General features: G+C 43.8%; 1 protein-coding gene across 1 annotated transcript in view; it reads right to left on the reverse strand.

Moving 5' to 3' along the window:
* Positions 1 to 27140, reverse strand: part of STARD13 (StAR related lipid transfer domain containing 13) — a gene marked incomplete in the record, with an annotated part of 274328 nt that overhangs the window by 106140 nt on the left and 141048 nt on the right. The window contains 1 exon segment of the mRNA XM_030200373.1: positions 5431 to 5502. Within this exon segment, the coding sequence (XP_030056233.1) occupies positions 5431 to 5502 (72 nt within the window).

The raw sequence follows: 27140 nt of genomic DNA on the forward strand, positions 1-27140 counted from the left end.
TAGGGAAATTCCTGGGAGCAGCTGGATTCTGCAGAATTTGGATTCCAAATTTTGCATTGATGGCGAAACCCCTTACCAAGCCACAAAGGGGGGTTGAAAAGGAACCATTTGAATGGGGACCTACTGCTCAACAATCCTTCATTGCCATAAAGAAAGCCCTACTCCAAGCCCCTGCGTTAGGCCTTCCTGATGTGGAGAAACCTTTCTCATTGTATGTCCACGAGCGACAGGGGGTTGCTCTGGGTGTGCTGACCCAGATGATGGGATCCTGGCAGAGGCCTGTTGCATACCTGTCTAAACAGCTGGATGGAGTGGCTAAAGGATGGCCAGCCTGTATGAGGCCATTGCAGCAACAGCCTTACTGGTCCAGGAAGCTGATAAGTTGACCTTGGGGCAAGAACTGGTTGTTAAAGTCCCCCATGCAGTTCTCACCCTCATGGAGTATAAGGGCAACCACTGGTTTACAAATAACCGTATGGTTAAGTACCAAGCCAGCTTGTGTGAGAATCCACGGATACACCTGGAAACAGTGGCTACATTCAATCCTGCTACTCTTTTGCCAGCATCTGAGGGACCACCAGATCATGACTGTATCCAAACTATGGATGAAGTGTACTCCAGTCGACCAGATCTTAAAGATGTTCCGTGGAGGGACCCAGATGTAATTTATTTCACAGATGGAAGCAGTTATGTGGAGAACTCCAAGCGACTGGCAGGCTATGCTGTGGTGACAGAGGACAAGGTGATAGAAGCGAGAGCCCTGCCCCAAGGAACTTCAGCCCAGAAAGCAGAACTTGTGGCCCTCATACGAGCTCTGGAGTTAGCAGCAGGACTGGTAACCAACATTTTTACTGATTCCAAATATGCCTTCACAACTCTACATGCTCATGGAGCTTTGTATAAGGAAAAGGGACTCATAAATGCTGCAGGCCAACCTGTTAAGTATGGACCTGAAATACTTCAGCTGCTAGAGGCTGTTTGGGCCCCCAAGAAGGTAGCTGTTATTCACTGCAGGGGACACCAAAGGGTAGATACTCCAGTGGCCCGAGGGAACCGCCATGCTGATCGGGTGGCCAAGGAAGCTGCTCGAGGACCCCCAGCAAGTACTGTGACCCCCCTGTTCCAAATCCGACTGCAAGAATGGACACCTATATATACCTAAGTGGAAGAGAAATGGGCTCAAGAAGAAGGTGCAGTAAGGAGACCTGATGGCTGGTTACATCTCCCTGATACCAGAGTTCTGGTGCCACGCCACCTAGCTTGGCCTGTAGTGTCTCAAGCTCATGACCTATCACACTTAGGGAAAACAGCACTAGCCCGCCTACTCAATCGAGTAGTGGTGCTGGAAGGATTGGATAGTCTGGTTGCCACTGCCTCTGCCCGATGTACTCTCTGTGCCCAGAATAATGCTCGTCAGGGACCCCGTATTCCACCAGGAGTTCAGTCTAGAGGACTAACACCCTTTGAGTCCCTAGTTATAGACTTCACAGAAATGCCCAGGAGCGGTAGGCTCCGATATCTCTTAGTCATGGTCTGTACCTTTTCTGGGTGGGTGGAAGCATATCCTACAGTCACTGAGAAAGCCACAGAAGTAGCTCGAGCCCTCCTTAGGGATGTCATCCCCAGGTATGGACTGCCCCTTGCCATAGGTTCAGATAATGGTCCCGCCTTTGTTGAAGCTACACTTCAGGCCCTGTCCCGCGCATTGCGCATTACCTGGAAATTGCATTGTGCCTATTGTCCCCAGAGTTCAGGGCAGGTTGAGCGGGCAAACAGAACCTTGAAAAATAGCCTAGCAAAGATTTGTCAGGAAACCCAATTGAAATGGCCACAGGCATTGCCACTAGCCCTCTTCCGCCTCCGATGCACTCCAACTAAAGGAACAGCCCTTTCTCCCTTTGAAATTGTGTATGGGAAGCCCCCAGCCATTTTACAGGGAATTAAGGGAGACATAGGGATTTTAGGGTCTGCCCAGGTGCAGGAGCAGGTAGCCCTCCTGGGTAAGATAATTTCTGAGCTTCAGTCTTATGTGAGAGAAATAAACCCTGTCCCCTTCCAGGCTCAGGTACATTCCTTCCTGCCAGGGGATAGAGTTTGGGTGAAAGATTGGAGGCTTCAGCCTTTGGGGCCCCGATGGAAAGGACCTTTTACTGTTTTGCTTTCTACTCCTACAGCTGTGAAGGTCGCAGGGATAACTCCATGGGTCCATTGGTCTCGAATTAAGTCTGCTGACCAGACTGAGCCCAGCACGGATCAGACGGAGCCTAGACAGTGGAGAGCAGAAAGAGATCCAGCGGAGCCATTGAAGTTGCGCCTGACCCGAACCAAAGAATCTACTAGCTGAAAAGAAGGGTCAACTGCATACTGCAGGAGCGGCTGAACTTCGGCTTCACACTGAGACTCTTTCTTGCTCTGATTCTGGCTTTCTTGGAATTTGAGAGCTTGATCCTTGTCAGTTGAGGGTCTATCCCAACTGGTATAAGAACTCAAAGACTGAGAACATTATATTAGAGTAATCTGTGATTAGCACAGACTGTTGAAATATTATTGCTTAATTAGTTTGCTGTATTTGTTTTAGATTAGGAAGAAAGAAAATGTTAGTAGTTGGATGCTTTTGTTGTTTTCTACTCCTTGCCTCCTTGTTCCTAATACCCCAACTCGCTCCAACCTTTGGTTACACTCTGTCCAGGAACTAATTAGCCAGGCAAAGATTACTTCCCCTTGTATTGTGTGTTCCCGATTTTCTCCTTATACCACAGATGTCCCAGCTGTACCTGTCCCTGTGCAACTCCCAGCTCTTATACCTCCCTACTTTTCGAGTTCAGGCCCTTGGAGCCAGGATTATACTTGGTGGTCCTTTTATAATGCTACTTCCCCCTCTGAATCTTCTCTAAGGCCAGTTTTTACGTCTCCCTATCCAGCCTCTGGAGTGTTTTGTTTAACAAGAAGCATCTCAACTGTTCTTCCCATTCCCTGTAACTATACTAATGTTCTCCCAGAAAAAGGAGAATCTGTGTGGGTAGTTTCTCCAGGTACTCCTATGTGCCCTGCTACCATACCTGTAGATTATGACCCAGGTGATTATCTGGCTCCTAAGCGTACCACTGAGAAGACTATAGTGTCCAAGCTTATTTTCTACTTTCATAAGTCCCCGGGGTATGAAGAGTTATTAACAAATGAGCAGCCTGTCACAATTGGGGATTGGCGCCTATGGTGTGCAAAGTCTCCATTTCGTCTTCGTTCCCCCTGGGATAGGGGCTCGCATTATGGGCACCCTAAGTACCCTGTCCAGCCTGAGCCAACATTTATTGGGAACTTTCCTCACCCTCTCCTTGGTCATTACTGGCTCTGTGATAATGTCCTCCACATGATTCTTCCCGCCACATATAATTTTTGTGTATTGGTAACCTTGAATTATTTTCCTAAAGTTATTCCTCTTAAGCCACTATCCCCGCACCGCTCTAAGCGAGAGGCTTTGTCCTTACCTTCCTCCGTTGCCACAGAGGATGAGGCGATTGAATTAGCCCTCCAGTATATTAATTCTACTTATCCTCTGACTAAAAAGAGACTTGTAGCCCTTTCTGCCACGGCCTGGATTCCAATTGGGGGCCCGGTAGCGGGTATTACTGAACTAGGTATGGCTACTCGGAGACTTCAGTCCCTACTCCATGTTTTAGTTCATGAGCTGAACGTGGTAGTCAATGCATTGCAGGATCAAATTAATGAATTAAGTATAGTTTCTAGGTATAATCGTATGGGCCTTGACTATCTCTTTGCAGCCCAGGGTGGTCTCTGCACAGTGCTAAATTCTTCAGAGTGCTGTACTATTGTCATAAATAGGACGCATGTAGTTAGGCATGCCATGGATAAAGTCCTACAGTTGGCTAGCCTTAATGTGGAGGATTACCGAGGAGGATTAGACCTTACCTCCTGGTGGTGGTCATTGACCTCCTGGATACGTCCCTTGTTCATTTCCCTAATAGTCTTAGTTTTAGCAGGGTTGTTGTTTTGTTTCCTGGCCTCATGTGCTTCGGCAGTATGCCGTCGAACCTTAACAAGTAGGGTAATGGTGATTCACAAGTCTATTCCTAATTAGGATCACTATAATCTCCAGAGTTTGAGTAGTGAGACTTATCTCTGCATAAGCTGATTTTAGTCTCAAAGGGGGGAATGAGGCAGCCATGGCATAATTATATATATAAGAAATGATATTAAAAGCTTGAAGTTAGAATTCTAACTTTTTACTTTGCAACTAAAGTGAAGGTATGCCAGATGGTTCATATTATTTCAATGTCTAGCTTTGCCGGGCTGGGTTAGAAAGGTCAGAGAAAGGAATTTCTTTCACCCTTGTGAATAATGAATGCTAGCTGGCACAGCTGTAAACTATTATGAATGAATAAAGGAATGAGCCAGACATATGATTAATTGTAGTTTAAAATGATTAGATAGAAATACTGTTTAGAGAGAGGCAATAGATTAGTATTTACAAGTTTTTGATATTTAGAATATGTCTTATAAGAAATACTGATTCTGTGTAAATTAATAAGGTTTGTGTCTGTGTAGAATATCTGTTAAATTCTGTATTACTCTTTGTCTGCTGTTTAAGGACTGCATTGAGGAGATCAACATGTGGTTTGACTTAGCCATAGTTCTGGCTGGTTCAATGTATAAGCTGATAGGTGAAGAGGTCAGAACTAGTCAGCTCTCTTCTCCTTGATTAATTATAGCTAAGTGTAGGACTGGCCTCCTGAAAGTAATAACCTGATATGTATGCTATTAAGTAAGATTGGCTTTTGACCCCTTTAATGAATGCCAGAGTTTAGTTAGCAGTTAGTACTAGGAATATGAGAAATCAATCATAATAACATGTAAGAGACTGGAGACCAAATGTCTGGCTTAAGGGGCCCCAGGTCAGAGGTCAGTTTAGGATGTCTGGAACCTATGTAACTGATATTTCAAAAGTAATGATTGGTTGAGGCAAGGTAGCCAATCAATTTCTTAACCAATTGGGAGTAAAGGGGGCTAGGCTAGGAGGAGGGCTTAGGACCCTATTTAAGTAGGAGCAGAAGCAGTTTACGTCAGAAGGAGCTCAGAAGAAAGAGAAGGACAGAAGGAACAGACAGAAGAAGGAGAAGACAGCATAAGAAGAGAAGCAGCTGAGACAAAGACACAGAGAGCTGAGAGAAAGAGAAGAGAGCTAGAACTGACGTCTTGCTTTGTTTGCTGGCAAATAAAGAAGATTACTTTCTCATTCTGGTGTGTGCTGTCTGACTCCTGAAGCATCACAAATTCATGCATCCATTCCTGCAACAATACACTAATACTGTCAAGATGGAGAAATCAGAAACGTGTTTTCCCTCAGGATCAGAAGCTGTCTCTTGGATTTCTGTTTCTGATTTGTATTTTCGGGCTTGGAAACAAAGAACTCACCCTCATAAAGCTGAGCATATTGAGGAAATCCAGCAGCTCGTAACCAGTCACATGCTTCTTTTGCTTCAAGTTCTAGATGAAAACATGAAGAAGATGGGCACTAAGTTAGGCTGTCAATACAGTATTTGTAAAAGAAAATTAACAAAGCATTTGGGCAAAAGAGATACTTTACTAGGCCAATGAACAGTTTAAATTGCAGGCTTCTGGATTACTACTGTTACTATTTTAAGTAATCTAGAAAGGAAGAATGGTAATCCGATTGAATTTACTATAGCTCCATATTTTAAAGATTTCAAACATGTCATCAGCAGGAGTGAGAAAATCCAGAGCAACTGGTTACTCAGGCATCTAAATTTGATTCCTTCCACATGCCTGCTGAAGCCTTTGAACACAGAGGAAGAGCTGCAAACACGGTTCCTGCTGCATAGGTGCCAGCTCTGTGGGTACTATGGGAGCTTGAAACCCCTAAAATTAAATAAACCCCCTTCAGTGTGTTCAGAGAGGGATGATGTGTGCTGGGTTTGGCACGCCTAATTATTTTGAAAAGTAAGCTGGGCCATAGTGCTGCCAGTCCTCAAAGAGTTTTGGTCTTCCCAGGATGTTAACCATCAGGTAAACTAGGTGGTTGCTGACCCTGACAGCCCAGGAACTCAAAAACCATCAGCATCTACTCTTACCTGCACAAAAGATGCATTTACAGTTAATTGACATGGATAAATAACCACTGAAAAACAAGTTCTAAATGGCACCAAAATTCTCACTATAAACCAACACAATTGTAATAACAATAGAAAATTCTGTTACTCAAAATCAGAAGTTATACTAATTGATCAAGGAGAAAAAGATTTCAGTGACTACTTCTGACCCAAAATGTTGCGCGGAGAGCCTTACAGACAACACATTATCAGTCAGAAAAAAACTCCTTGCCATAATATTCTTATCAATTTTTATTACTCAATTTTTAAAATTTTTCATATAAATGTCCATATAGGAGTAGATTATATATATCATGCCTAAAAATTTGGCACCGAAATGAAATTTGACAAAGCACATTCTGTAAAGTATGTCTTAATTTAGGCGAACTTTAGAGAAAAAGCCTAAATTTCCATGTGGTTTATAGAATACACCGAGTGCTGGTCCACGTGACTAAATTTAGTCGTAGGCAGTTCTGCCAAGTAAAATCTGGTGTAAATGCAGACACCTAAATTACGCACAGTACGAGTGCATTCTATAACAACGCACATAGATTTTAGAAATGCCCATGACCTGCCCATTCCACGCCCGTGGCCACACCCCCTTTTAACTATGAGACTTAGAATTTACACGCAGCACATTACAGAATACGCTTAGCAAGTACTAAATTCTATAATGCAAATTAGTGCTGATAATTGGTTGTTAACATCAAATTATCAGTGCTGATTAGCTTGTTAATCGATTACATTATGTGCATTGTTATGGAATACATTTTGATTTCTGTGCAAACATCTCGGCGCAATATATAGAATCCAGGGGATAATGTCCATATAGAATAGAACAAATGTCCATGAAAAAAACAGCTAATTAGCAATATCTAATTTTGCAAGAGCACCTATCTTATCAAGCAGGCTCAAAATGATAAATTTCTCGACAGAGCCATCCGTTTCCAGTATATGCTTCATCAGGGGAAGTATCCATGCACAACTTCATAGCACACAAGCAGATACTGTCTTCTTATCCCCCCTCCTCACTTGTGGCTTACAATTGTGTTAACTTAGTAACATAGTAAATGATGGCAGGTAGACCTGTATGGTCCATCCAGTTTGCCCAACAAGATAAAAAAAAAATTTAAGTAGAGAAAGAGAGAGAGAGAGAGAGAGACTAATGGGCTCACCTTCTACCGCCTGCTGCAGACTGAGAAAATATAGAGGCTAGGGTCACATGGCCAGGGCTCTTATTGGCTCTCTACAGTCAAGTTTCTCAGTCTCCGCCTGCTGGAAGGTGTGCACAACCCATCAGTCCAACCCTGTGCTGGTCCGGAGGGACGCTAAGGAATTGTGTTAACATAGAGGGGCATAATCGAACGGGGCCGGCCATCTATATGGTCCCCTTCACATGCCAGGACACCAACCGGGCACCCTAGGGGGCACTGCAGTGGACTTCAAAAATTGCTCCCAGGTGCATACCTCCCTTACCTTGTGTGCTGAGCCCCCAAAAACCCACTCCCCACAACTGTACACCACTACCATAGCCCTTAGGGATGAAGGGGGGCACCTACATGTGGGTACAATGGGTTTTGGGGGGGTTTGGAGGGCTCCCATTTACCACCACAAGTGTAACAGGTGGGGGAGGGGGATGGCCTGGGTCCACCTGCCTGAAGTGCACTGCACCCACTTAAAACTGCTTCAGGGACCTGCATACTGCTGACATGGAGCTGGGTATGACATTTGAGGCTGGCATAGAGGCTGGCAAAAAAATGTTTTTTTTGGGGTGGGAGGGGGTTGGTGACCACTGGGGGAGTAAGGGGAGGTGATGATTCCCTCTGGTGGTCATCTGGTCAATTGGGGCACTTTTTTGAGGCTTGGTCCTAAAAATAAATGGACCAAGTGAAGCCGGCCGAATGCTCGTCAGAGCCGGCCTTCTTTTTTCCTTTATCGGCCAAAGCCGGCCATCTCGTAACCACGCCCCTGTCCCGCCTTCCATACCCTGCTGAAACAGCCCCCTTTAACTTTGGCCGGCTCTGCAACGGAAAGCAGTTGGAGCCGGCCAAAATCGGCTTTCGATTATACCCATATGGCCAGGTTTAGGAGATGGCCGGCCATCTCCCAATTTGTGTCAGAAGATGGCCGGCCATCTCCTTCGAAAATAAGCAGGATAGTAACATAGTAAATGACGGCAGATAAAGACCTGTACGGTCCATCCAGTCTGCCCAACAAGATACTTTATATGTATACCCGAGTTTGATTTGTCCTTGCCTTTCTCAGGGCACAGACCGTAGAAGTCTGCCCAGCACTGTTCTTGTACTAAGTTCTGAAGCTAACATCGAAGCCCCTTAAAATTTACACTCCAGCCCATCCCTATCTATTCAGTCATGATCAGGACACAGACCATAGAAGTCTGCCCAGCTCCCGTTTTGTTTCCCAATTACCGGCATCTTCAGTAAATGGGAGCTAAATGTATTTATTTACCACATTTATATCCTGCATATATCCAAGGCAGGTAACAATAGTCAGATAGGAGTCCTTTTAAAAAGGCACGCTGAAAAATGGCCTGCGGTAGTGTAGATGCGTGTTTTGTGCGAGCGAAGAATCATTTTTCAGTACACCTGTAAAAAATGCCTTTTTAAAAATTTTGCCGAAAATGGACGTGCGGCAAAATGAAAATTGCTGCGCATTCATTTTAAGTCTGAGACCTTACCACCAGCCATTGATCTAGTGGTAAGGTCTCATGCAGTAACTCGGCGGTAATGGTCTACGCGCGTAGAATGATGATTACTGCCCACATGCTAGAAAATAAATATTTTCTGGCTCAAAAATGAAATTACCGCAGGGGCCACACAGTAGCCGAGCGGTAATTCAAAACTGAAGCATGTAGGACGCGCATACCCGGCTTAGAAAAAGGGTCCCATACAGGAAGTAACCTGTTCCAGGGCAAAGGGAGCATGAAAACGAAGAGCCGACAGGCGCGCGGCACCCCCCCAGGGGCGTGCACCCGGGGCGGACCGCCCCCAACGCCCCCCTTGGTACGCCACTGCTTGGGTGCCCAGTACCTTTGCATGTCCCTACTACTACTGCTAATAATCATTTCCATAGCTCTACTAGACTTGTGCAGCGCTGTACACATTATATGCAGGTACTTTCTCTGTCCCTAGAGGGCTCACAATCTAAGGGGCCCTTTTACTAAGCCGAGAGGCGCCTATGCGTGCCCAATGCATGCCAAATTGGAGTTACCGCCCGGTTACCGTGTAGCTCTTGTGGTAATTTCAATTTTGGCGCACGTCCACTATGTGCGTTTGAAAAATATTTATTTTCTGGCACGCAGCAGCTACGCGTGTCAAATGACATTTGACGCACGTAGACCATTTCTGCCCAGTTACCGCATGAGACCTTACCGCTAGGTCAACGGCTTGCGGTAAGGTCTCAGACCCAAAATGAACGTGCGGCAATTTTCATTTTGCTGCATGTCCGTTTTTGGCAAAAAAAGGCATTTTTTGTAGGTGCGCTAAAAAATAATTCTGTGTGCGCCCAAAACATGCATCTACACTACCGCAGGCCATTTTTCAGCGCACCTTAATAAAAGGACCCCTAAGAGACTTGTTGGGCTGCCAGTAGAAGAGAAGTCCTTTGCAGCCTTCCAAAGAAGGAAAACTTGGGAAGAAAAAAAGCCTAGAGAAGGGAAGAGGAAGAAGAGGGTGGAGGGAAGGAGAGAGAAGAGGCTGTGGAATAAGGAATGGAAACAGAAGAGGCTGGGGAGGAAAGAAAGGGAAGAGAGTGAAGAGGGGAAGTGAGGAAGAGAAGAAGATGGGAGAAAAAAATAAAGAAAAGCAAAGAAATGAGTAGAAAAAGGTTCCCATCTCTTTAAAATGTTTGGCTGGTAACTAGCTGATCTAAATATTTTTCATTCTGGCCATGAGAATTTAATTTAATGCCAAAGAAAGGAAATTTTCAGATATCTCACTCATTTCAAAGCATACAGGTACTGGCTGCTACAGTGTGTGCTTGAAGATGGTTATCCGCTATGTAGGTCACTTCTCTCTGAAAATTGTGAAGCATAAGATATGCACATTAAGGGCCCCTTTATTAGAGGGTGTTAAGCCCTAACATGTGCTTAGCGCGTTAAAGTTTTTCGTGTGTTAGTGCTATGCTAACTTTTTTAGAGGGGTCGTGTCATGGGCAAAAAATGAGTGTGGAAACCTTAACCAACTAGCACATTCACATTAGATCGTACTAACTGGCTAATGCTGAGTTAACACAGGAGCACTTTTGTAAGTATTTTGAAAATCTTGCACGCTAATGGAAACATTAGCTTAGCGCCTGCAAAATAAAAAAAATCTAAATGATCTAAATACTGCTATGTTGACTCTGGACTCAGCGCATGGGAAAGTCCCGAAATAAAATGTGCTATGCCCAGTTTAAAATGGCCTTTAGTAAAAGGCCCTCTAAAAGCAAGGCTGTGTAGTGGGTATACCAAACCTTTGACTCCAACTCCTCCATTTTTCTACTACCTCTGACTCCTACTGATATCTATTTAAGTTTAAAATGATAAATTTACCATATAAGTTTTTATTTTGAAGCTGGAGTTCGAATCGGTACATTTTTACCCATTCCAACTCTGACTCCACCCAGAATTGCTTCCGACAACGATTCCACAACCCTGTCTAAAAGTATTCTGCATGGGTGGCTGAGCGGGCACAAAAAGAGAGATCATAAATTTGAAAATTCAACCTGTATGTGCTGCTTGATTTCCCTAATCTGAACCCAGCTGAGGTAATGCTTCTTTTTAATCCGGTTTAAATTAGGCACGTTGTGGAAGCCTGAGCATATCTGAGCAGGACAGAAGATGATAGTTAGCCAGGATTAGGATTTTATCTTCAAATCAAATTTGCCTGTATGGCTGCTACTTCATTATCTACACTGAAATAAAAGTGAATGCATGATTCTACGCAAAACGGTTCACTGTGAGGCCCTTTTATTAATGGGTGGCCATGTGGCAAACCGGAACTACCACCAGCTCAATGTGCACCATTTCTGGCGCTAGTGGAAATATTTTTAAAATATTCCACATGACGTTATCCAGCAGTAATCAGGCAGTGTTGCACGCTGCCTGGTTACTGCCGGGTTAGCACAGGATTCCTTACAGTCACTCAATGGGTGGCAGTAAGTGCTCCTCTCAAAATCCCCATGTGGCAACTGTGAACTTACTGCACGGCCATTTTTTTCAGCCTTTCTACCCGCCTGTGGTAAAAGGGGACCTGGCACATGGCAAAAATGGCCGCTGCTGCTAGCGCAGGGCCACTTTTACTGCAGCTTAGTAAAAGGGCTGCTCTCTTATGTTTTATGAACTCCAGGGTTATTTCATTTAATTTATTAAAATTTATATTCCGTTATTATGGATAACAAAGTCATTCACAGTGGTTTACAACACTAAAATTTAAAAACAGTAATACTCTAGCACAGGAGTTCGTAATCCAGTCCTTGGGACACACCCAGCCACTCAGGTTTTCAGGCTTATTATAATAAACTAGTAAAACATGCCCGTTTCAGGCGCAAATGAAACGGGCGCTAGCAAGGTTTTCCTCCCGAAACCCCCCTCCCTGCTCACCCCTTCGGCGTTGTGAAGGCACTGACCGCCATTGTTGCGGACCTCGTCAACGCACGCCAACGCCACCTTCAATGTGCTGAGTCGTTGGTTGTGAAGCCACTGACGCCATTGCTCTGCCCTCGACGTCATCACGTTTGACGCAAGGGCGGGGCCCCAACACACTGATTTCGGTGGCTTCACCACCATGAACCCTTCGAACCGGAAGGAAGTGCCCGGAGGAACTGACAGTGACGTCAGTGTCCTCAGAACGTTGAGGGTGAGTTTTATTATATAGGATATGCAAGAGAAAGATTTGCATACAATGGAGGCAGTGCGAGCAAATTTATCTCATGCATATTCATTGGGGGTATCCTGAAAACCTGACTCTAGATATGTCCTCCTGAGGACTAGGTTGAGAATCCCTGCTGTAACAAGATCTCCCTAACACAATTATACCAAACACTTTCACACAAGGAGCCATAGTACCAACAAAACCACATCAAATAATACCGCTTTAAAATTCAACTGAGCCACCTTCACCACCTGTCTTGAATAAACTCGGGGAAAAAGCAAAGTTTTCAGCAGCTTCAGGAAAGAGAAATTTTGTTCCAGACGCATAATCAAAGGTAACTTATTCCATACTTCTGGCACTGCCACAGAGAAGGTTCTATTTCTCCACTTTATCGGATGCATCACACTAACTTGGTACATACAGATAAATATCCCTGAGCTGAACAAAGCTGCCTAGCTGGAATGTATTGCTCCAGGCTACCAGCCAATAATTTTGGCCTCTGAAATATGTAACACATGTAAATATATGTGGAGGTAGGACTGGAGATAGAAAACAAGAAATGCTTTGAATGCATTCTGACATCTGATCAAACAGTGGAACGGGTAGATGTGAAGTGTCTGTTTACACTTTCCAAAAATACTAGGACTAGGGGGGATGCAATTCAGCTACAGAGTAGTAAATTTAAAACAAATCAGAGAAAATTTTTCTTCACTCAACATGCTATTAAACTCTGGAATTCATTGCCAGAGAATGTGGTAAAGGCGGTTAGCTTAGCGGAGCTTTAAAAAGGTTTGGATGGCTTCCTAAAGGAAATGGACATGGAGAAAATCCACTGCTTATTTCTGGGATAAGCAGAATAAATGTTTTGTACTTTTTTGGGATCTTGCCAGGTATTTGTGACCTGGATTGGCCACTGTTGGAAACAGGATGCTGGGCTTGATAGATCTTCGGTCTGTCCCAGTATGGCAATACTTATATACTTTTGTACTCAAGTAATTTTATCTTGAACTTCACACTTCTAAGGAGAAATACACAGAATCTGTATGAGTAGTGTATCTGCTATCAGCTGCAGGAAATCTATTTCTATTAGGTTTATATTTGATTGTAAAAACCTAACCTCTCATAGGAACATAGTGTAAAAGGGAACAGTGGGTCCAATATTCAAAGGGTTTATGTTCTTGACTTTGGAGTTAGCGCATGTTCTCCATGGACAAGCAGGATGATTCAGCCACACACTGGTGACATCATCCGCAGTGGCATAGCAAGGTCAGCTGCCACCCGGGACGGATCGCTCCTGCGCACCCCCCCCCCCCCGGGTGCAGCGACGTCCGTCCCCCCAGGGTGCAGCATGACACCTCCCTCCCCAGCGCATCAAGCCCCCCGCCCTGCGCAATGACACCCCCCTCCCAGGGTGCATTCTTGGCTGTTGGAGGGTTCAGAGAGCAGCCGCGCACCTGTCGGCTCCACTGGCTCCCTGCTCCCTCTGCCCCGGAAGAGGAAGTAACCTGTTCCCAGGCACAGGGAGCAGGGAACCAGCGGAGCCGACAGGCGCACGGCTGCTCTCTGCACCCTCCAGCAGCGTGCCCCCGGGGCGGACCGCCCCCACTGCCCTTGCTACGCCACTGATCATCCGACAAGCCCAAAGCAGATTTGCTCTCCCAGAGCTCTGAGGAAAACATTTGGAAGAGCTCCCTCCAGGGCTGCCTGTGGGGGGGGGGGGGGGGGGGGAGGAAGGGCAAGATTCCCCAGGCCTGGCCTCCCAGTGCCAGCCATTGTACCATAGAAAAGCTTTTTTTTTTTCAGTGATGCTGCAGCCAGCCTGACAGCCTCGCTCAATCAGATCCAGCATCGTTCCCTCCCTTCCAACCCCCTAATATCATTTTATTTATTTCTGTCACTTATATCTAGGAGGAAAAGACTTCAGATACTTCAAATTCGTATCTTCTGCTTTCACTGATGTCCTTCTTAATATCTATTGCACAGCTATTTTGTGCATCATTAGCCAAAAACCTGCTTCCTTCTGTTCTTTTATTCTTTAAATATTGTACATGTGCGGTGGTAAAATACTAGGCTGTAGTGGAGAGGTAGCATAAACTGGCAGCTCCTGACAAAGCTACAAGCAGTGAAATGGAGAAGCTCCGTAGGGCAAATAGAGATGGCTTAAAGCTAAGTAGCATTTGTTACCATATTGAAAGAAAGTGTTATAAAATTAAGACATTTTAAAATGAAAAAAGAACAAATTGCACTAATTTTTGCCAATTACTGCTCATTATTGATTGTTAAGAACCATTAACAATTCTTAACAGCTTGTTAAAACAATTAATCTATGCACAGAATTATAAAATACGCTTAGATTTACGCACAGAATCGCACGTAACTCTAGGCGCTTTATATAGAATCCAGGGGTAAGGGGGAAATTCCATACAGGTCAGTCAAAGTTAGACGCCTTGATGATGCGCACTTAGGGGTCCTTTTACTAAGGTTACAGATTTAGTATGTGCTAAATGATAAGACGCCCATAAGATTCTAATGGACTTCTTATCATTTAATACAAACTAATCATTAGCGCATTTTAGTACAAGGACCCCTTAGTGCGAATTCTATAACAGCCATTCCACATGGAATGGCTTTTATAGAATACTAGCTTAGCACTCATTTTCTGCCGGATTCTATATAGCGTGCCTAGAGTTCTGCGCTGAAATCTAAGCATATTCCATAACGAACGTACGTAACTTAATTGGCTTAACAAGCTAATCAGCGTTGATAACAGCACTTAACAAGCAATATCAAGCACTACTTGGCAATAATGAGAATTTACATGTACAACTCACTAAGCGTGAACTGTGCCTAAATTCTGATGTGCGCAGTTCGAAAGGGGCGTGGTTAGGGGCGGGGAAATGGGTGTTCCAAAAATTTGTGTGTATAATTCTAGAATATGACCCAGTGTGCATAAATCTATGTGCAGGGATTTATGCCATGTTTTCATTATTGTAAATGGAGGCACGTAGTTTTAGATGCTGGGGTATGAACTAAGCGTATTTTATATTCCGCACCTAAATCTAAACTTAGCTTTAAAAAGTTATTGCTCATATTGATAGTCAGTACCCTTTCAGACTGAATCCAAAAGATGCCTGGAGGTATAATTATTACTATTAAAGTATACTGATTTCATTAAAATGGCATCAGGCCCGAGACCGCTAACTATAAGTTGACATAATTACTAACGTTACACTTTACTTAAATCACTCTTTTTTTTCTTTAAGCTGTAATTGCCAAGAAGGATTAGAAAACACACACACATAAATATCTGCCTAACTATAGGTTTCAGCAGGTATTTTCAATTCAAGGTCCTAATCACAGCTGTTCTGACATTAGTTCATCAGAACAATAGCACTATTAATACAAGAGCTGAAAAAAAACTGCTTAGTTATCTAAATTTTCTTGAAAATTATGAGAGTTTATTTTAGAGTTTGAGAAGATCCTGATGGGAAACAACAGACAGTACTAAATTATTTTGGAACTACACTACAGAAAAATGGAAAATCTGAAAAAAAAACACCCTATGAAATGTTTATTTTGGCCTGCGTTTTGGGAAAGCTATGAAAAGAATTCATAGGAATTATAAACTGTAAGCAGCTGAGCTATTTAAGCAGTGACAGAAAAGTGCCTTTACCCCCTAATTCTGTCTAATGAACTAAAAGTTAGATGCCAATTATTCACCTAACGTTTGGCACTCAAATAGAAGTTAAGTACCAAAACAGAGGTGAAATGGCTACTCTATAACTTGGCACCTAAGGGCCCAGTTTACTAAGCAGCATTATAATGTTTGTAACGCACGTTAAGCATGTACGTGCCTACAATATCCCTATAGGTGCCTATATGATTAGCACGTGTCCCAATTGTAGGTGTGCTAAAAACACTAATGCACCTTAGTAAACAGGGCCCTGCGAAAGGGGCATTGACAAGGGAGGGGCATAGACGGGTCATGGGCATTCTGACGTTTTAAGAACTCACTTTACTGAATGCTGTGAAGCATCTCACTGCTCACAGAAAACAGTGGAGAGGACCAGAAAATCAATGGTGTATGGCTGGCTTTTATTAGTTGTCTTCAACAGTGACTCGACATGGGCTGTGTTTCAGCTCTATGGCCTGCATCAGGCATCTGCACTCATGTCTAAGTTGTAAATGTCTACCGAACACCTTGACAAACTTGTAGATACAAAAATAACAATCGGATTATCCTACACCAGTGCGCTATCAATGTACCAAACGTTATGACTGTGTTTTTTTATTGTGAACAAACTACATTCCAAACTCAACTGCATCACCAACTGAATCGTCTCACTGCTGCAGTTACATCTGTCACAGAGAAAGCATAAGTGGTTGTGCCTAAATTTAAGTGATTCATTTCTGACTTACGCCTAGTATTCTACAATGGATTACATTTGCCACTATAGAATAGTACATAAGAACATAAGCACTGCCATACTGGGACAGACCGAAAGGGCCATCACGCCCAGTATCCTGTTCCCAACAGTGGCCAATCCAGGTCACAAGTATCTGGCAAGATCTCAGAATAGTCAAACATCTATATTTTGGGAACCTAACTTTTAGCGCTCTTTAAAGAATTGTCCCCTCATAGTGGAAGCAAGATTTTGTCCAACATATCCTTTCATAGTTTGGAAGAAAAAAAAATGAACATCATGTTATAAAATCACACAAGAAATAGTTCAAAATGCAGTCTCTCTTGATATGACCAAAACACGGAATTCAGTTGAAATGAAAAGTACATCTGAGCCAGCCTGGTGGTCCAGCAGCAGTATAGAGGAGCTGCATATGTTTCTCAATTCAGGTCTTCCATTCCCCAGGATGGTTAGGGCTGGAGATGCCATTCATAGCCCCAAGGGGAGGAAAGAGCCAGTTATGCACAGCAGCTACACCTAAGAGGGTAGGGTTAAATGGCTATTTGTCTCAATGGAGGAGGGTGAGTGTCACAGGGATTAGTACTGGGGCTGGTGCTATTTAACATATTTATAAATGATATGGAAATCAGAACGAGTGAGGTGATTAATTCTGCAGATGACACAAAACTATTCAAGGTTGTTAAAACACATGCGGACTGTGAAAAATTGCAGGGAGACCTTAGGAAATTGGAAGACTGGGAATCCAAATGGCAGATGAAATTTAATATGGACAAATGCAAAGAGAATCACGTTGGAAAGAATAATCTGAATCATAGTTACCTGATGCTAGGGCCCACCTTGGGGGTCTCCATCCAAGAAAAAGATCTAGGTGTCGTTGTACATAATACGCTGAAATCTTCTGCCTAGTGTGCGGTGGTGGCCAAAAATGCAAATAGGATACTGGGAATTATTAGGAAAGGGATGGTAAATAAGATCGAAAATACTATATTGCCTCTGTATCGCTCCATGGTGCGACCTCACTTTGAGTATTGCATTCAGTTCGCTGTATCTCAAAAAAGATATAGAGGAATTGGAAAAGATTCAAAGAAGAGCAACCAAAACTCCTCTCATATGAAGAAAGGCTGAAAAGGTTAGGGCTCTTCAGCTTGTAAAAGAGATGGATGAAGGGAGATATGATTGAGGTCTACAAAATCCTGAGAGGTGTAGAACAAGTAGAAGTGAATTGATTTTTGACTTGTTCCAAATGTACAAAGACTAGGGGACACTCAAGGAAGGTACATGGAAATGCTTTTAAAAGAAATAGGAGGAAATATTTTTTCATTCAATGAACCGTTAAACTCTGGAACTCTGACGAAGGATGTAGTAACAGCAGTTAATGTATCTGGATTTAAAAAAGGTTTGGACAAGTTCCAGGAGGAAACGTCCATAGTCTGCTATTCATACAGACATGGGGAAGCCACTGCTTGCCCTGGGATTGGTAGAATGGAATGTTGCCACTATATTTGGGTTTCTGCCAGGTACTTGTGACCTGGCTTGGCCAATGTTGGAAACAGGATACTGGGTTAGATGGACCTTTGGTCTGACCCAGTATGACTATTCTTATGTTCTCATGTAATGTTGTAGAGTGAGAACATTTCTATAACAGCATGCGGGCATCCAGATTCCATTATTGTTGTTTTTAACTGCTGCAGGTATATATTATGTTTTATTAGTTAACTAGTAAAACAGGCCTGTTTCTGACACAAATGAAATGAGCGCTAGCAAGGTTTTCCTCGGAGTGTGTATATTTGAGAGAGTATGTGTGAGATTGACTGTGTGTGTGAGAGAGAGAGAGTGAATGTGCGAGTGTGTGTGTATGACAGAGAGAGAGAGTGAGACTGCTGGGTGCGAGTGTGTCTCCTCTGTCCTGCCTCCAGCCACTCAGCGATTCTCCTCTCTCCCCTGCTCCCCCTCCAGCCACCCAGCGATTCTACTTTTTCCCTTGCCCCCCTCCAGCCACCCACCATTGCTCTTCTCTCCCCTGCCCCCCCTCCAGCCACCCAGCGAGTCTCCTCTGTCCCCTGCCCCCCTCCAGCCACCCAGCGAGTCTCCTCTGTCCCCTGCTCCCCCTCCAGCCACCCAGCGAGTCGCCTCTGCTCCCTGCCCCCCTCCAACCACCCAGCGATTCTCCTGTGTCCCCTGCCCCCCCTCTAGCCACCCAGCGATTCTCCTTTTTCCCTTGCCCCCCCTCCAGCCACCCAGTGAATCTCCTCTCTCCCCTGCCCCCTCCAGCTACCCAGTGCTTCTAAAGTAATAAAATGTACCTCCAACGTTCTCCTGGGGGGGGGGCATTGCGGCGAGGGTGGCAGGGGCGGGGCCTCGTGCTGCTGTGCGGTTAGTCAGTGCTTCTCTGCTTCAGAACGCTGCAGGAATGCTTCAAGGCTTGAAGGCTTCACTGGGGCGGGGCCTCGTGCTGCTGTGCGGTTGGTCAGTGCTTCTCGGCTTTAGAACGTTGCATGAATGCTTCAAGGCTTGAAGGCTTCACTTTCTCGGCTTCAGAACATTGGAGGTGCGTTTTATTATATAGGATGTTAATTTTTGTTAAAATGTTATTTTTTAATGTTTGAATGTTTTTATTATGTATGCTGCTTTGGAAACCACATATAATTGTAGGATAGACCAGTTTATAAATTTCATAAATAAAATAAATAATACTAGCATAACCTGGTATCAGTGTTCCTAAAATGTATGTGCCCACAGTTCCACCAGCCATACACCTGGCATAACTGCAACTGTGACACACGTAGTTTACAACAGTCTAAATGTTACATGTGTAAGGGGCAGCCCTTCCCATTGCCTGCTCATTTGAATGCCCCCCCCCCCCTGCATTTACATGCTATGCCACCCTGACAGAATAGTGTTCATGGGTAAGAGCTAGTATTCTGTAATTTTGCATGTGCAAGAGGCCCTTAAATGCAGGCACCCACTTATAGAACTGCACATCCAGTGACCAGATTTAGTGTCCCTAACAGATTCCTGCTGTGCAGGACTATTACTGCAATATCAGCACTGGATAATATAGGATGGAATACAAAATAGGGGACAATGCCCTGAGTAACTGTGGATCATGTATCGTGATAACAGATTCTAGTCCTTGTTTCTACAGAACTGGAAACCCAAAGAATTGGGAGAAAACTGAAAGGGCAAAAAACACAAAAAGAGAAGAAATGAAAATATATATCCATTACAAATCTGGTCAAAGATGGCTTATCAGTTTGGTTGAAATCAATCCCATTCTTAACATTAACATTGATGCATCTAAGCAAAGACAATGAAGTGTATATTCAAAGGGGCCTATAGTCAGACAGCAGGAGGCAGCCCGGCTATCTCCCGCAGTCAGCGGCAAATCCAGAAATTCAATACTTGGTCACTGGCATTGAATTTCTGAGGTTTTTTTTTGAGATGCCATGAATATTCATCGGCTGATCAGCTAAGTTACAGCAGGCAAAGATAGGCCTCCTATTTATGTGGGTCTAGCTGGGCATTAAACTTAGCTGGTCAGCCGATGAATATTTGCGCTAACCAGCTATGTCACACGGTTTAACCGAGTCTCCATCATGCATATTGAAGAATAAAAGAGTAATACTCAAAAAAGCTAAGTATTTAGCTATTAAGCTTATTGATAACTAATGAAAAAGAGAAAAACTTTAGAAAAAAAGAACATAATAAGAGGATCTATGAGGATTACAACACTACCTCCAAGATATGCTTGGCTCATTTTAGCCATTACAGAGGTAGATGCACGGATCTGATGATCCAACTAAAGGGTATTACTGAACCAGACTACTGAACATGGTATTGATATTAAGTTAGAGTTGAAGCTGAGTACTATATGACATTGATTCCTCACATCAATGGCATCTGCTATTCAACACTAAGTGCTAGATTCTATATATCATGCCTAAAAAAATTGGCGCTGAAAAAAATGTGCCTAGGCATATTGTATAAACTACACCTAAAGTTAGGCGTGGTTTACAGAATATGCCTAAATCTAGGTGTAGTTTATAGAATATGCCCAGCACCCATTTTCTGTGACTATATTTAGTCATGGCCAATGAAAACCTGGTGTAAATGCCAACACCTAAATTACATGTGGAATGGGCATATTTTATAACACTGAGCGTAAATTCAAGGAGTGCCCACAACTTGCCCATGCCCCTCCCATGGCCACACACCCTTTTCAGATCTGTCTTAGAATTTACATGTATCACTTTTTATAGAATACACTTAGACAATGATGTGCGTAAATTCTAATTAATGTAAATTAGTGACAATAATTGCTTGTTAAGTACAATTATCAGCACTGATTGGCTTGCTAAACTAATTAAGGGCCCTGTTTACTAAGCAGCATTATAGGCATGTTAACATTTTTAATGTGCGTTAACCATTTACATGCGTTAACCATATACATGCCTACAATATCCCTACAGGCACCTACATAGCTAGTGCGTGCGCTAAATGTAGGCGCGCTAAAACACTAATGCACCTTAGTAAACAGGGCCTAAATTAAGTTGTGTATGCAAATCCAGAATATGAGCAGATTTGCATGCTCAACTATATAGAATCCGGGGGTAAATTACTATATTGGAAATGTTAAAAGCTGATGATGTATTATACAAAAGAAACTGCAGTATGTGCTTTTTTTTAATGCAAGAACAGACAAGATTAGTGAATTTATCCTTTGACTAATGTGTTTAATATTTATTTTTCAATTCATTATTTATGAACTATCAGGGTAACACAAGAAAACAGGATACAAAGCCATTTCAAAACATTTTTGAAGGAAAAAAAATATCCTTGGTTTGGAATGTAGTAAAAATGATTTTATTGTTAACAATTACAGGGAGTGCTCCTGTGAATATTTCCCATGATGTTTGGCATTCTTCTCACTGAATGCAAAAAAACTCATATGGCTCTGATTTAAGATTCTCAGCAGACCTCACTAAGGAAATTCCATGTGTAAGCTTACATTTACTCATTCATAACACTGCCATCTGTTTGGTCCACTGGGTAATCAAAGGTCTTCACAACCCTGAACACCAACACTGCTGATTCAGTACCAACATGAACATTTTGAGCACAGTGAAATCACAATACTATCTTACTATGTAATAAAAAAACAAACACCACAACAATCGGTTAAAATTTTTAAAAGTACATTAGGTAAAGGTCTGAAGCACCTAAGGGCCAATATAGTTACCTTGCTTTAGGACTGAGAAATAAGGGGCCTTTTTACTAAGGTGCGCTGAAAAATGGGTTGCACTAGTGTTGGCGCGTGTTTGGGTGTGCGCAGATCCATTTTTTAGCACGCCTGTAAAAAAAAGGCCTTTTAAAATTTTTGGGCGAAAATGGATGTGCGGCAAAATAAAAATTGGTGCGTGTCCATTTTGGGTCTGAGACCTTACCACTAGCCATTAACTTAGTGGTAGGGTCTCACCTGTATGTATGTGAATGAAAGTCTTTTATAGTACTGCTACTACTTAGCATTTCTATAGCGCTACAAGACGTATGCAGTGCTATACACTTGAACATGAAGAGACAGTCCTTGCGTTAACTGTGCGGTAATTGTCTACACACATAGAATGACGATTACCGCCCGGTTTCTGCCACGTGCCAGAAAATAAAAATTATTTTCCGGTGCGTATAGCAGACGCGCATCAAAAATGAAATTACCGCAAGTGCCACATGGTAGCCAGGCGGTAACTCCAAATTGACTCACGTTGGGTATGTGTAGGCACCTACGCGGCTAAGTAAACGGGCCGCTAAGTGCTCAGCAGTGGTGTAGCCATGAGTGGACTCTCCTCACCTTTGCCTGTTTTTTCTTTTATTTTTTTTTCCCCCTCATGCCCGTCATAGAAGCCAGAAAAAGTTATGGGCTCTTATATTTGCAATAGAAGGATATAATCAGTGCGTTTTTTTCTAGCAAAAAAGGTGCCGGTACTAAAATGCTAGGCCACCCTTCAGGGGTGAGGTGATCACTGAGGGACCTACCCCACAATAGCCAGGTCCCCTACAACCAGTCACAGAATCTGTGACAAGGCAGAACTGTTGTGTAGAGCCTGGGCTCTTTCATTAAAACTTGGGGTCCATGGGTCAATTTTAGCAGACAATGGAAAAGGTGCTGGTATTCAGTACCCCCTCAAAAAAAGTCCTGGATATAATAAACATGAAATCCTCACTAATGCTACTGCCTAAGAATGAGTTAACCTTTTACTTCTCCTCAAACATTGCTTTAAAGCCTGGAGTTGCTGCACTCAGCCTTCTTGTCCTCAGTACTCTTCTCTGCTTGTGTACAAAATTGGTTTTCAATAGGGCACACCCAAAATTGTGCACAAAAGCCAAGCTTTGCATACTTTACTATATCGCTGCCTCCCTCCCCCAAGTGTAAAAATAAACATAAAATTTAAGGGCATACGCCAAGAAAACATGTGGAGGAGTGAAATGTGGACATCCAGATGTTAAGCTCCAAAAGCCTCTGTGCACTCAGGGGCCATTTACTAAGGCCATTTACTAAGGCCATTTACTAAGGCCGAAAAGTGGCCTGCACTGGTGTAGGCACGTGTTTTGGACGTGTGCAGGTTACTTTTTCAGTGTGTCTGGAAAAAGGCATTTTTTTTTGTGGCTGAAAATGGATGTATGGCAAAATTAAACCCAGCGAGTGTCCATTTTTGGCCTCAGACCTTACCACCGCCCATTGACTTAGAAGGTCTCACGCGCTAACCAGGCAGTAAGCGGCCAGCATGTGTAAACTTCTGATTACCGCCAGGTAAGCGCCATGCGGTAGATATTTTCTACTGCGTGTTTTGTACACGCATAAAAAATGGAATTACCGTCCGGGGCATGAGGTAGCCAGGCAGTAGTTCCAATTTGGCACACACTAAGCGCCTTTAGTAAAAGGGTCCCTCAATGACATTTGAGTGCAAACACATCTACACTACTTACAAATGCACATTTCCAGTTGATCTACTAGTAGCAATAACAATATTTCTGACCAGTTTCATTAAATACAGAGAAAGGGAAAGGGGACTTTCTCCTTTAGATTGTAAGCTCCTTTGAGCAGGGACTGTCCTTCTATGTTAAATTGTACCCCTAGTAGCGCTTTAGAAATGTCAAGTAGTAGTAGTAGTAGTAGTAGGACTTGATATACTGCCTTTCTGAGGTTTTTGCAACTACATTCAAAACAGTTTGGGGCGTAGCCAGACACCCAATTTTGGGTGGGCAGAATATTTTTGCCCTGTCCCACAAGTGATTTGGTCTCTCCCTCTCTCTCCTGCATGCCATTTAGTCTCTCAAACATCCTCCCTCGCATGCAGCAACTAATACACATTGCTCATGTTGGCCCCACAGCCTTCTCTCTGATGCAACTTCCTGTTTCCGCATAGGTGGGAATATATCAGAGGGAAGGCTGTGGGGCTGGTGCGAATAGTATGTATCAGTCGCTGCTTGCTGCAGGCGAAGATCTGCTATTTACAAGGTATGCAGGAGGGCAAGTTGTTAGGAGTTTTTGGCTGGTGAGGCTTAGGGTCCCCTGCCAGCCACATCATAGGTGTGCAGTGTGCTGCTACTGGGTGGGCCTGAGCCCAAAGTGAGTGGGCCTGGGCCCATCCAGGCCCACCCTTGGCTACGCCACTGGTTTACATATATTCAGGTACTTATTTTGTACCAGGGGCAATGGAGGGTTAAGTGACTTGCCCAGAGTCACAAGGAGCTGCAGTGGGAATCGAACTCAGTTCCCCAGAATCAAAGTCCACTGCACTAACCACTAGGCTACTCCTCCACTAACGACATTCCATGTAGAAGCCTGCCCTTGCAGATCAGCAATGCGGCCGCGCAAGCTTCTGTTTCTGTGAGTCTGATGTACTGCACATACGTGCAGGACGTCAGACTCACAGAAACAGAGGCCTGCGCAGCCGTGTTGCTGATCTGCAAGGGCAGGTTTCTACATTGAATGTTGCTAGTGGAAGAGCAACATTCCATGTAGAATTTCAAATAGTAGCAACAGAAAATAGTAGCAACATTCCATCTAGAATCTCAAATAGGGAAAGGGAAATGGGACTTGATATACTGCCTTCCTGTAGTATTTTGCAACTACATTCAAAGCGGTTTACATATATTCAGGTACTTATTTTGTACCAGGGGCAATGGAGGGTTAAGTGCAGTGGTGTGCTGGAGCCAGCTCGCTCTGGCTCGCAAGAGCCGCTTGTTAAATTTTGACAGCTCTTGCGAGCCGGTTGTTGTTGGGGGCGAGCCGCTCCATTGCAGGAGGTAAGCATGGCAGGAGGGCGCCATCACAGGCCATGCTTACCTCCCCTCCCACTCCCAAACACATCCAACGATGTCCTTCGCCCCCACACACCCCTCTCGCTCCTATCCGTCAGTTTCTCTTACCTCCCTCAAAGCGCCGCTTATTTAAAGCGCTGCTGCCCGTCTTCAGCCTTCCCTGCTTGTTTCGGATGAGTTCTTCCCTTAGTCCCGCCTTCTGACGTCATTCTGACGTCATTTCCTTTTTCTGCGAAGGCGGGACTGAGGGAAGAACTCATCAGAAACAAGCAGGGAAGGCTGAAGACGGGCAGCAGCGCTTTAAATAAGCGGCGCTTTGAGGGAGGTAAGAGAAACTGACGGATGGGAGCAAGAGGGGAGGGTGGGGGCGAAGGACATCGTTGGACGTGTTTGGGAGCGGGAGGGCAGGGGAGGGAAGATAATTGCTGGGCATGGATGGGCAGAGGGGGGCAGGTGAGAGAATTGCTGGGCATGGATGAGTAGAGGGGCAGGGGAGAGAAATGCTGGGCATGGAAGGGCAGAGGGGGGCAGGGGAGAGAATTGGGGGGCAGGGGAGAGAGAATTGCTGGCATGGATGGGCAGAGGGGGGCAGGGGAGAGAATTCGGGGGGCAGGGGAGAGAATTGCTGGGTATGGATGGGCAGAGGAGAGAATTGCTGGGCATGGATGGGTAGAGGGGGCAGGGGAGAGAATTGCTGGGCATGGATGAGTAGAGGGGGGCAGGGGAGAGAAATGCTGGGCATGGATGGGTAGAGAGGGGCAGGGGAGAGAGGAGATTTTCAGGACATGGATGGAAGGAAGGGCAAGAGAAATTCTGGACATGGATGGAGGGAAGGGAGAGAGAAGAAATGCTGGACATGGAGGGAAGATAGAGGAAGGAGATTAGATGAGGGAAAAGAAAGTGAGGAGAGAAACTGCACATGGATGGAGAAAATAGGCAGAAGCTGGATCCACTGTACAGTCAAGTCTGCGGAGGACCAGAAATGAAGAAGAAAGGAGGAAAGAAAAGAAATAAATGGAAAGGAAGCCCTGGAAACGGAGTCAAGGGAACAGATAGAGAGCAGCAGAATCAGATACTGGGCCAGCATGATCAGAGAAACAAAGTCACCAGATAAACAAAGGTAGAAAAAAATAATTTTACTTTCATTATAGTGTTTGGAATATGTCCACTTTGAGAATCAGGTGCTGAACGTTAAAAGTTTATATTTATTTACTTATTTATGGCATTTTATCCCATATTAAACATGAATTAGATTGGAACCTGGGATCATTTAATTTTTTTTTTCCTGGAGAGAGTAATGCGGCCGCGCAGGCTTCTGTTTCTGTGAGTCTGATGTCCTGCACATATGTGCAGTATGTCAGACTCACAGAAACAGAAGCCTGCATGGCCATGTTGCTGATCTGCAAGGGCAGGCTTCTACATGGAATGCTGCTAGTGGAGGAGTAGCCTAGTGGTTAGTGCAGTGGACTTTGATCCTGAGGAACTGAGTTCAATTCCCTGCAGCTCCTTGTGACTGTGGGCAAGTCACTTAACCCTCCATTGCCCCTGGTACAAAATAAGTACCTGAATATATGTAAACCGCTTTGAATGTAGTTGCAAAATACTACAGAAAGGCAGTATATCAAGTCCCATTTCCCTTTCCCTATTTGAGTTCTCACAGAGGAGATATATATCCAAAATGGCAGAACATGGACCAAAGTTTCATTGAACAAGTTCAATATTTACCTGTCTATTGGTGCTACACACTAACTACTATTATACAACCTACACCATTGTAAGACATAATAGTCTGAGGGGAAGAGTAAAGACATTTTAGAAGATTCAATATGCCCAATGCAATCTAGAATGGAATGTCTGAAACAAAAATGATATACTAGAACAATGATTCCTTACTGTATGATTGCTTCAAGCAAAGCCCACAACGGAAGCATAAATCACATTGCAACCCCAGCATTTGAGAAGTAAATGATCAGATCTGCTTCAGAGACTTCACTTCTCCTACTCAACACATTAAAGCTATATCGTCTTGCCAAATTTTCTCCCCTCTAATGAGAGTATTATGTCATTACCATCAGAGAACCTATTTTCAAAACAACTTTTTGTTCTAATTGGATTTTTTTCCACACATGACACATTGATTTGGTAAACAGGAACCTAAAACTCATAAAAAGATTCCAAAATTTTAATAGGGTGCCTTGGAGCATGAATTACATAATACTCTTTTTTTTATTCTGCTTGAATGCCTATGGTTCCTTTGATATGGAGCAGCCTGCATTATATTTCTTGGAAATAATTACCCAGTCCATAAGACTGTTACCCTTTGGGATTCATTAAAGAAAAATCAAGGATCAGCTCTTTATTCTGTAGGCTTTCTTTGATTGTAAAATTGTTCACTGTCG

The sequence above is a fragment of the Microcaecilia unicolor genome, chromosome 4 (genome assembly GCF_901765095.1).
Source record: "Microcaecilia unicolor chromosome 4, aMicUni1.1, whole genome shotgun sequence".
NCBI classification, from domain to species: Eukaryota; Metazoa; Chordata; class Amphibia; order Gymnophiona; family Siphonopidae; genus Microcaecilia; species Microcaecilia unicolor.